Source organism: Pseudochaenichthys georgianus, chromosome 15, assembly GCF_902827115.2.
Source record: "Pseudochaenichthys georgianus chromosome 15, fPseGeo1.2, whole genome shotgun sequence".
Classification (NCBI taxonomy): Eukaryota; Metazoa; Chordata; class Actinopteri; order Perciformes; family Channichthyidae; genus Pseudochaenichthys; species Pseudochaenichthys georgianus.
This window is the reverse complement of record NC_047517.1, coordinates 10,131,198-10,143,607: the sequence shown is the minus strand read 5'-3', so window position 1 is coordinate 10,143,607 and position 12,410 is coordinate 10,131,198. Positions and strand designations below refer to the sequence as shown.

The window sequence follows — 12,410 nt, the reverse complement described above, 5'->3', positions numbered from 1 at the left end:
CTAACTCAAACATATCCAGGTTAGGTTGAACCAGCTTCGTAGTACAGGCCCCAGGTGAAGACAATTAGACAATCACAACAGCGGGAAAACAGACAAGGCAGGAAACGTACTTTAGACACATGAGGGTAGACAAGACTATCAAAATAAAACAGGAACCTATCTAAACACATAACATGAAACCTAAATTAGGGAACAATCTTAGCAGAGCCGTCTACGCACAACAGTCATCTATTCTAACTGCTTTTTCTTTATTTCTGAATACCCTATGAAGGGACTCTACAACAGGCATACTCTGGAACACAGACACTTGAAACTAAATATTTGCATGCGTATTAAAATCCTTATTTTCTTTTGTCGTGTACCATTATGTTCTCGGGATCTGGTTCATCATTTTGATTATGAATCCATACTCTTGAATAGATTATGGGATACAGTCGTACATTCCTTTAAGAATATTGATCATCAGATCCGGTCACCATCGCTATAAGGTTTTCATTTGTTGTATATCAGTGTCAACAGTATATAATGATATGGAGTTATTAAATAAACTATGAGATATGTGGTCTCATTCTGCAGGGAATTAAAACAAATAACAATTTTTTAGTAAGAGTAGATTATGTAAAATACAACATGTAGTTGTGTTGCAGATTTTTCCAGAATGACGAGGTTAAAAATCCCTTGCTGCCTCCTAATCCAGCACACTCGATGTCATTGTCATTGTCTGGAATCATGGCAGACGCTTTTGCTCAGGATGAGGATTATGCCCAATCCGTCATGAAGGAAGTGTGTGTGTGTGTGTGTGTGTGTGTGTGTGTGTGTGTGTGTGTGTGTGTGTGTGTGTGTGTGTGTGTGTGTGTGTGTGTGTGTGTGTGTGTGTGTGTGTGTGTGTGTGTGTGTGTGTGTGTGTGTGTGTGTGTGTGTGTGTGTGTGTGTGTGTGTGTGTGTGTGTGTGTGTGTGTGTGTGGGGGGGGGGCTTTTGGTGTGGGTGTAATCTGGGAGCTCTGCCACACTGCCTTCATTCTCTGACGTGACAATATAGCTCTCCTGTTTCCTTTCTCCCTGCGATGACATCATTACTCAACTCAGTGCGAGGGTAAGTGACCTAAGAACCTGAGGGATTTTCGCAAAGACTTTATGCATGAATCTTCACTGCAGTCAGATAAAGTGGTCCACAGTTATGAAAATATGACAGATACATTTCAATCTCGATTGCTGTTTAGGGCGTTCGAGTTGTTCTGGGAAGAGGGAATATCTGAGTTCCCAGTCGGATATTTCGACTGTGAGGTGGGAGATCATCATTCAAAATGGAGTCTCAGCATATTATGAACACTTTGATAATACAACATTTGTAGCTCTTCTGTGCCACATTAGATCCACTGTACATATGGTACAGATTATCAGTGGATATGTTGCTACGCAGTTTGTATTCACAAAATAAAAAATAAAGCATAGTTATCAACCGCCAGTGCTAACAATGGCTAGCCCGAGGTGATTACTAAAGCTGTAAACAAGGCGAACACCTTTCTTGCGGGCGGAAATCTTTTTCCAACTTGTGCTCCTGGAACGCAGTCATCTCCAATGTGATGTGATTCCCAGTTCCGACTTCTGAGATACAATGTTAATGCACTAATAATAATAACTTTCTCCTTCCCTTTTACTTATGTTCCTTTCTCTGCTGTGCTTCTTGAATAAAAACATCCATCTAATGCAGTGATTCTCACACCTTTTTCAATAATGTACCCCCTGTGAAAAAAAAATTCAGCCAAGTACCCCCTGATCAGCGCAACACTTATTTGTTAGGGAAAAAAAGCCTATAAAGAGGTACAAGCGACATTGTGAGATGAGCCCCCCCCCCCCCCCCCACCCAACCGACAGCTGTGAAAAAAACCGTTTTGGAAACAAAGTAGGCTACTTTGCCAATATAATTCCTGTTTATTATTATTATCAACACAGTTTCTTTTTTATATACATGTATGTCGTTCAGTATGCGTTTACAGGTGAATTTACGGATAGCTGGGCTCCATAGCGTCCCACTAGCTTAGCCGCTAACTAAAGGTAAACATACAGTAGATGGGTACATACTATAGAATATGAATAAATCGTCACCGATGTAGAGGATATATTTTTGTATTCACTTTGAACTCGGCCAAATGGAGTTTAATGTTTTGGGATTTAAGCACATAGTACATGCATGGGTTTGCAAGTATAACGTGCTAGCCTGCTGTAATACATCGTATAGTCAGGCACACATTTATGAGAGATTTAACAATGGCCAATTATATTTCTTAAATAATATGTAGCCTATTCCCAGAGCATAATTCATGGGGCAACAAGGTGAGGTGTAACATGTGTTTTAATATCATAAATGTTACGCCAGCAAACTTCTTGTACGGACTTCGGCAGTAGTGAAGACTCACTGAACGAATTAAGTACAAAGACGAATCGTTCGCGAACGTGCAAATCACCAGAAGTCGTTCGCGAACCGGTGAACGAATCAGTGAACGAATCTTTCAAGTGAACTGAATCAAAAGATTCGTGTCCCCGAAGGGAATCGGAATTCCCATCACTACCTCCTAACCTATCAGGCTCTCCTCTCCTCTTTCTCTGCTTCGATCTCTCAGGCAAAAAGCACTTTCTTTCAAGATAAGATCCAATCTTCCTATTCCAATCCTAAAAAACTATTGTCCATCTTCTCCACCCTCTTGGACCCTCCCAAAGCCCCTCCCCCCTCCTCACTTCTGTCAAGCGACTTTGTTAACCACTTTGAAAAAAAGGTTGATGATATTCGCTCTTCTTTTTCTGACTCACCTTTACTCACCGATGGGTCACCAGACCCTCCTTCCACCCGCACACTAACCTCCTTTTCCCCTCTCTCGCCAAGTGAGGTTATTACCCTCATTACCTCTGCCCGCCCTACCACCTGTCCTCTGGACCCTATCCCTTCAAACCTCCTTCAGACTATCGCTCCTGATATTCTACCTTTTCTCACCCATTTCATCAACACTTCTCTAACTTCTGGTCACTTTCTAAACAGTCTCAAGGAGGCAAGAGTAAACCCTCTCATAAAGAAACCCACTTTCAACCCGTCTGATGTTATAAACTACAGGCCTGTCTCTCTCCTCCCGTTCCTGTCTAAAACACTTGAACGTGCTGTCTTTAAACAACTCTCCTGTTATCTCCATCAGAACAACCTTCTGGATCCGCACCAGTCTGGTTTCAAGGCAGGCCACTCCACAGAAACTGCTCTCATTGCTGTCACTGAGGAACTGCACACTGCCAAAGCAGCATCCCTGTCCTCTGTCATCATCCTGTTGGACCTGTCTGCTGCATTCGACACGGTGAACCATCAGATCCTCCTTCGCACTCTCCAAGAACTTGGAGTTTCAGGCTCTGCACTTTCCCTCCTCACCTCATACCTCAAAGACCGTACCTACAGGGTAACTTGGAGAGGGTCCGAGTCCGACCCTTGTCAATTAACTACAGGGGTTCCTCAGGGCTCTGTTCTTGGTCCCCTCCTCTTCTCCCTGTACACAAACTCACTCGGATCTGTCATTAGCCCGCATAGTTTTTCATACCACTGCTACGCTGACGACACCCAATTAATTCTGTCCTTTCCCAGCTCAGAGACCCAGGTCGTCGCATGCATCTCTGCTTGTTTAGCTGACATCTCTCAGTGGATGTCCGCTCATCATCTCAAGCTCAACAAAACTGAACTGCTTTTCCTTCCGGGAAAAGATTGTCCCACTCTTGACCTGACTATCAACATCGGCACCTCTGTTGTTTCCCTGACTCGCACTGCAAGGAATCTGGGTGTGATCCTAGATAACAACCTGTCCTTCACTGCAAACATCGCTGCTACAACCCGTTGCTGCAGATACACGCTCTACAACATCAGGAAGATACGTCCCCAGCTGACCCAGAAAGCGACCCAGCTTCTGGTCCAGGCTTTCGTCACCTCACGCCTAGACTACTGCAACTCCCTCCTGGCTGGTCTACCTGCATGTGCCATCCGACCTCTGCAGCTCATCCAGAATGCAGCGGCTCGTCTGGTCTTCAACCTTCCTAGATTTTCCCACACCACGCCGCTCCTCCGCTCCCTTCATTGGCTTCCGGTAACTGCTAGAATTCACTTCAAAACACTGGTACTTGCGTACCATGCTGCAAATGGATCTGGCCCTTCCTACATCCAGGACATGGTTAAACTGTACACCCCAGCGCGTGCTCTACGCTCTGCATCAGCCAAACGACTCGCTGCACCCTCGCTGCGAGGGGGACCCAAGTTCCCATCAGCAAAAACACATGGGTTTGCTATCCTGGCTCCAAAATGGTGGAATGAGCTCCCCATTGACGATAGAATTACTAACAAATAACTGCTAACAGAGCACCTATATACTAATAAAGGACTGGCTTATCTATAGCCAGTTGAGTAGCACTTGAAATACTTGGCACTATGAAACCTGATGTACTTATATGATTCTGTTTTCTTCAAGGTTGTGTCTTCCTGGTCGAATGCACTTATTGTAAGTCGCTTTGGATAAAAGCGTCAGCTAAATGCAATGTAATGTAATGTAATGTAATGAAGCCGGCCGTGGTTGTTTGTTCTTCATGCTTATATATCGGACTATTGTGACTCGCTCTGCGGTTAAAACAGACGGTGCATGAATGCGGTTTTTGCGGTAAGTGAAATTTGAGTACTTATTGATGTGTTTATGATTTGAATCAGCTACGTAATGAATGTTAAGGCTTGGGTTAGCGTGGTAGCTACATCGGTGCTAACGATGCTAATCGTAGTCTCCAAGTTAAAACCATAGACTGTATATATAAAGGTTCAAACGAAATAGACAAGTGTTAAGCATTAAGTGGGATAATACTGTAGAACAAACAGCTTCTGTTTGAGGTTATAAAATAAGATCATCCTTGTAACTTAGAGAGATATTTTATTATACTTAGGAACTATATGCATCGCTAAGGTTAATTTAAATTGGCTATGCTCAAGTATGTAGACAAGCTCATGTCGAAGTAGTGTATGTGAAATCAACCTCACAATAAGATGTGTGTATATTACAAATAATAATGTCATATTTCAAGATGATTAGGTTAGATATTACAATATGGTTGGTTGAGCTGGAGTTCATTATCGATCTTACACGTTAACGTCACAGTCATCTGAAGAACGAACCCAAACCTTGTTGTTTTTATTAATTGCATTACCAAATTGGTATCAAATAAACAGTAAGCATTGGTAACACAACTTCCAAAGTTACAGTAAAATAAAAAGGACCCTGACTCGGACACTACACAATCCAACATGTTCAACAGAAGAGAATCAGTTATATTGTTTGAACACATGGTACTTTACATATATATATATATATATACATATATATCTCAATGAGATCTACACCTGTATAAATAAAGGCTAAAGAAATATGGTTTTGTCAGCTTTCAAATGTAATGTATTGAAGGCAAAGATATTTAACACATAGTGAGAACTGCAACTATTTATCTCTCAATATTGTCTGAAAAAAACGTGGTAAAAGTTATTCTTTCAGTGAGACAACAGAGCAAGCTTCTACAGTTGCACTACATTTTGATAACAGTTAAATATTATTTCGATAATAACATATATTTCAATGTTGATGAGCTTCATACTGTTCATTCATAATCTGATCGTCTTTGTAGCTCACTGTTGAAATAAAACAAAATCATTACAATTACAAAATAATTATATCTACAGCCCCTAAACACACAAACACACCACTTTCATAAATAACACACTTGTTCTGCAATAATATGTTTTATGTTTCCTGTCATTTTTGTTAGGAAAGGACATGCCTGAAAGACACAACATCTTCTCCTTCTCTGAGGGTCAAGAAGAACATCCAAGAGGAACATTAAAAGCTGATGTTATGATATTTTAAGACCAGTACAGGACATTCACTAAGAAACTTTTATTGTGAAAACACAGTCAGCTGATCGAATGCACCTATTTCCACATCTACACTCCATCAGCTGATTATTTCTATGTGCCTCACTTTATGAGCTTCACATCACCTGTGCCTTGAACCGCAGAGTTTGCAATGTCACAAATAAATGGGGACAATCTTCAGTCAGATGTGAATGTGTAATCTAACATTTTCAGAAAGAATAATGGACAAAAGGAGTGCAAATTCAAATACAATTTATTGAAATGTGAACCAAAACTTAAAGGGATAGTGGAAATCCGCGAATTTTGGGTTTAACTTATGTATTTTTATTAAAAATAAGCATAATAAACCATTTTTTTAAATTTCATGCGCCTAGTTTCATTTTATTTTCAATTTTACTGCTCCCGACCACGCCCTCTCAATGAAACGAAATACTTCGGGAATCTTCGGGTGATAACGAAAACAAAGGAAGACGGGCACAAACATTGGACGAGGCACGAGTATTTTATTATGTTTTCTGGCTGATTGAATGCATCATTAGCCTGTACCATTGTGTACAACGCCATTTATTGCCTGTCGATTAGGCGACCGGAGGCCTCGTCATCCGATAATCCGGTACACAGTGTCGAATGTGTACACTACAGTCATCATATAGACATGATAGACTAACAGTACTGTGAGTACAGCCTACACTTGACAGGCAGCCTGGCTAGCCTAGGATTAGGACCATACTACGTCAAAAGACCGATTGGCTCTAGCTGTATATCATGCTAGTATACAATTCATTTAAATGTATTCATGTAATTAATGCCCATAAGGCTGTTACATATACAATAATAAATGTGACAAGATAATTTATGTGAACCTGACCCTGGTATGTTATGAAATGTACCCTACATGCAGTCATCCTCGGGCATAGCCATAGGCCTACAGTGCATGCATGCCAACTTTTGCAATATATAATATAGCGCCTAGCGTGAGCTATGCTTAGGGACCTACCAGTCAAGATTATTTGTGCGTAGGGGTGCATCATCTGGCGCCTGGTCCTGGTCATCCTCGCCATTGCCCATGCCGTGAACTAACTCCATCACCTCGGGCTCGAACAAATAAGGACGTAATGGTCCATCGTCTGGCTCAATATTCTCACCATCGTCGCTTACTGAACCGGATTCAGATTCAGTTCCTAAAACTACATTTTCGCAGGAAAGCCGAGAGGATGTTTCTGACTCGCTATCATCACTGGATACCTCGTACAATCCTTCTTCTTTGTCTGGTATATTTGCCCTTCCACGTTCATTCTGCATAGACGCCATGGTTTGTTATTGTTTCGTCTTCCTGAGTTTTCCTCACTTCCGGTTTGGCTGACTCGATCATTTCGTTTCTAAAAAAGTTCGGGGAAGCTGCAATAAAGTGCTTCTAACATGCGTAAGGCAATTATTATATTTTTTTAATCAGGTGTGATTGTTTTGGTACGTAATTATGCTTGTATATAAGTTAAAACGAAACTATTTGGGGTTCAATTTCCACTATCCCTTTAATCAAACATGTTTTAAATAAAAAGCACATATGGACAGAAGGTGTACACCTATTAAATGTATAAATAAACACATTTAGTCAAATAAAGTGACAGACTAGGCCTGTGCAGTTGGTATCAGCTTTGCCCAGCATGGGCTCCTCCATCAGGCCTGGTCCTCCTCGCAGAGGAAAGACCCTCAGTCCTCTCCAAACCAATAGACAGGACGTCCATCACACGGAGGTTTCTCCCTGAAGTATCTGCAGCTCTCTGGACACCACGCTGTCTCAATCCGTCCACACTGTATACGAGAGGGGAAAAATGAAAATAATAAATGCATGGGCAATAAGAAATATAAAGTTGACTGTTGAGTTGCTCAGTTTTTTTAGATTGTCAATACTATTACTGTATAACTAATATCTCAGGTTAAGAGGCACATTCAAATAAAGATTGGTCTTTAAATACATGTTGTCTTTTGAATTGTTTGTCTAAAGTCAAGGATCTAGAACTGGTACTTAGTTTTAATGATACAGTCTGGTTATTATGCTGTTTGGAGGAGGCCTCACAGGTAAGAGCACTAACTAGTTACCATCACATGTACCTTAGCTTGACTTAAATGTATTAAACGTATAGTTAAGTGATATCAAAATACAAATAACTAATGTCATGCAAACATTCATATTTGCTTGATTCCAGTGTTGAATTTAGCACAATTGCATACAAACGTTAAGGGGTTTTAAGATTCTGAAGTATTATGCTAAAAACTCAATAACTTAGATTATTATTTATAGTTTTGCTGAATAGTTTCATGTCCGCTTACCTTAGAAACGTAAAATGTGACGGCAGTGTGCAGATGGGGAGCATGTTAGCTTAGCTTGGTAGCTTCAGCTAGCTCTGGAACTTCCAGCTTGGTGGCAGCAGGTCCCGCCTCGGCTCCGCCTCTTTGCCCTTATTTGGAGCAGGCTGGAACAGGTGGGAGTTGAACTCTGACATCACTGTCGAGCCGTTAGTGGCCGACTCCGCCTACTAAGGGCTTCTCTGCAACTCTGCAGAATCCTATGGGTGATGTCACGGACCCTACGTCCATTTATATATACAGTCTATGTGTCAAACCTTGGAAAGTATCTAGATATCCCTGCCCTAATGCCAAAGTAACTGGCAACTGAATATGTGTCACCGTATGATGTCTATGTCTGGACCGCTGCGTAAAAAGGAGGGTTTCTGCCCCGTTACTTCTCTTCTTACTTCTATAAGAATAAAACACGGAGGACGGAGATCTCTTTTTGTCCCCCTCTTCTCCGCGCTGCAGCCCAGCAGCTGATGTCAAAGCACGCTCCCCTCTCCTGCAGGGGGGCGTGGACAGCTGCAGCTCACAGAATCAGCCCCCTGCAAAAACAGCGCTGGAAAGAGCATATAGAGCGAAATGAGGCATCTTGGCATGGCTAAAATGCAGGATCTGTTCGGTGTTTTAAAAAAAAACAACACATATTTATATACTTTATATAGGTATGGCCCTACAATATATTGTTCAAATATAGCATGATAGGTCACCTTTAAATGTTTTTCAATGCTGCTTCACTGATACAGGAAGGATTGGTTTTGTACACGCCCCTCCCTTGTCAGTCTCTCTGTCACATTTCCAGCTCAGCAGCAGCACATGCCGCTTCAGATGAACATGACACGGAACTCCAGCGCTTCTTCAAGAACATCACCTCAGAGAACCACACTCCTAGTGAATTGCTTTGGCCAGGGAGCCCGCCCCTCTGCCACCAAACACGGTGGAAGCACAGTGGCGAGGCAGTTATGCTCAACCACTTCAAGCTGCGTCAAACGACTCACAGTTAGCTAAAAATCGGAAATTCTAAATAAAAGCATATGGCTTCCATTGTCTATACAGCCATTTAATGAAACTATGTAGGCCTATAGACGGTAAAGTACCTTGGTCAAACAAATACCTTCGACATAAATAACTTTCTATCTAGCAACCATGTTTGCTGTAGCTGGTCACGTTTTGCTGGCTGGAGTTTTATTTTGAAATATGACACCGGACGTTTTAGCTTATGCACACTGTTAAACTTTACAAATCCATCGACAAGCCAGTCATATCTTCCCTCGTCGAGGAACTTCAGTGCCCATACAGCACCTCACTGTGTCTCTTCCTCTCGCTTCAGTTTCTCGTACCTTTGCACCACCACCGGGGGTTCCGCCGGAACGCTCGCCGAAAGAAGAGCGACATGGCCCGCGTGGTGGTTGAAGGGATGCCGGAGACGGCCGCCGGAGGAGGAGGGATGCTGAACCGACGGAAAAGCAAAGCCAGGCGGAGAAAGCGAAAGGAGTTGTTCGCCATCCAGATGTGCTTTGCCGGGGTAATGCTCGGGCTTGTTGTAGGGCTCACGTCTGTGGCTCAGAAAGCAGGTAAGAGGCAGTTTAGACTTCCTTGTCTCCTATTGTCAATTAAAATTAATGTTTATTTTGTTAAGAGGACAGCGTTTATTCGAAGTTTTGGCAAGCAGGAACAACAGGCAGTTTGGGGGCAAACGAAACATACTGTCATGGTTATATTTAAGCATTTTCTGATAATCTTTTGTGCTTTTTGTGACATTGAACATTTCTACAACAACACATTAATAGCCTATGCCAAAATATAAAATATAGGCCTACAGACAAGGTTTCAATATAACTAATGTAAAATATATCTGACTTTTTTTAAATCAAGGAATGGTTGTAGGCTGTAACATGTGGATTTGTGAACACGGGCACACAAATAAACAAATGCAATTGGGTACCAAATATAGTACAACCTATAAACTTATAATTGCAATGGCTCACATGCATTAAGAAAATAAAGACCCCAATAGGATTAGTATAGATAGGCCTGTATCAGATGTTTTGTTAGGGTACACAGCTTTATGGGTATCACTGCAAACATTTACAACCACTGTACAGAACGAAACGACAACATCCCTTCTTCTTGCAGCTCAACATCTGTAACTAATAATCCCCTGGAAATGGTAGTGTTGACTCTGCTGCTCTGTGAATTACTTAACAGAAATCCACAGCTACAGTAAGCAGAGGCAGCTGATGGGCTGGATATGAATGTGTTGTAGGTACGCCGGCAGCTTATTCTGAGGACACTGGTGACATTGACTCAATGTCAAGCTTGAGGGCAATATTCTTAACTGGAATTATCATTCGAACAGTTTATCACCTCTAGCTGGGATCTTCATATCCACTGGGTTATCAGTATTCATTTTATCATAATGGAGGTGTCAGTTATAGGGCTGCACAATTAATCAAAATGTAATCAAAAAAACTACGGACTAGGGCAACATCCAATTCCCAGAAAGTGCAATATGGGTTGAAGGCAAACATTATTGATAATATTCTATATTAAATGTTTTGTTTCTGCAAAGAATGTGTGGCCTAAACAGTATTCTAAACTTAATAAAAAAATCATTGTTTTGTTACAGACCCACACCATTATCATTATTATATTTTTTTAATGATAATGGCAGTTATATTTCAAAAATGGTAATTCCCTCTAATCTAATATTCACATCACATTTGTACTATCAGTCAAAATAATCACAATTGGTTATTTTTCCCAAATCATGCAGCCCTAGTCAGTTATAACATGTAAGTAGTGTAAAATAGTATGCACCACTAATTTAGTGTCTTTGTCAGCTGCTGGGTGTTACTAAAAATAACCAGTGATGTCATCAGGATGTGAATGAAACAATTATTATAGCTGTATCGAATCATATTAAGGACCAGGGTCTTCTTGTCCACCTTTCAAAACACATTGTTGATAACCTCTTGTAGTACCAGAGGGATAGCATATATGTTAGGATGTTCTACTGTTAGTGCTAATGTTACTGTTGATTGCTCACTGACTGACTTTTCTTGATAATGTGCTGCTGACCATAAGGATTTTTGGGCACCGTATTACATGTTCTCAGCTAGGGCATGAATCATCCTCTTGATTGACGTCTATGATTTAGAAAAGTTCATGGTATAAAAGGAGTCAGCACAGCAGGGTGCAAACATTTGAAAGATTGCAATGAAAAACAATTGTCATTCTTCCATTATTTCATTATATTTAGTTGACTTCACTTATTGAACTTTTTTTCAAGCAGATTCAATTTAAGTTAACTTTAAGTCATCTCAGCATGAAACCAGTGCTGCACAATTTGTTAAAAATAACTTATTGCGATTATTTTTGACTACTTTGTATTGCGATTTTGCTCATATTTAGATTTATTGTGATACCCTCATGAGAACTAGGGATGTTAAAAAATGCGAGTAAGAGAACCTTGATATAAAATGTTCCGGGTTTGCAAAATGATTTTTGAACATTTTATTTCAAACTTGATGTTTATAGATTGCAACCCCAAATATAATCTAGTTTCAGTCAAGGTTTTCCCTTTTTGATTAAATTATGATTGATAACATTCCTCTAAGTAAAAGCCGATACTGCCTCAGCCAGAAAATTGACAAATCATTTCAGCGCCAAACTGAATGTCAGAACACTTTAACGTCAACGATGACCTTGCCTGATAAACGTGTTCCGAGTTGCTGATTGACCAGGACCTCTTCTCATGTTGAGTTGCCCTACGGCCGCACTAAGGTTTTCAAGGTCTTGGACACACAAACAACCACTCTTTCTAAGGTGTGTGTGTGTGATCCTCATAGCTTCGCTTTCCCCCCACAGCTCTGTGCACAAACACGTGGATGTGCACCCAACTCTCCACCCTGTCCTCCATCTGTCCGTATTTCACCACCATCCCTCTAAGCCAGGGGTCTCCAACCTTTCTTCATCTGAGAGCTACTTTGAAAAAATGAAAGTGGCCAAGAGCTACTTGCATCACATCGCTTACATGTATTCACATAGCACTCATCAGTTGAATTAAGCTATACTTTTGTACACGTGTGAAATTGCAATACCTAAAGCTTATCAAACATCTTAACTT

At 41.0% G+C, this 12,410-nt stretch overlaps 1 protein-coding gene across 1 annotated transcript in view; it reads left to right on the top strand.

Moving 5' to 3' along the window:
• The first annotated feature begins 9,535 nt into the window (after positions 1-9,535).
• slc24a3 (solute carrier family 24 member 3) overlaps positions 9,536-12,410 on the top strand; it is a 149,758-nt gene continuing 146,883 nt past the window's right edge. Inside the window, exon 1 of the mRNA XM_034100770.2 lies at positions 9,536-9,855. Coding sequence (XP_033956661.1) covers positions 9,675-9,855 — 181 coding nt within the window. The 5' untranslated portion in view covers positions 9,536-9,674. The remainder of the gene's footprint in view (positions 9,856-12,410) is intronic.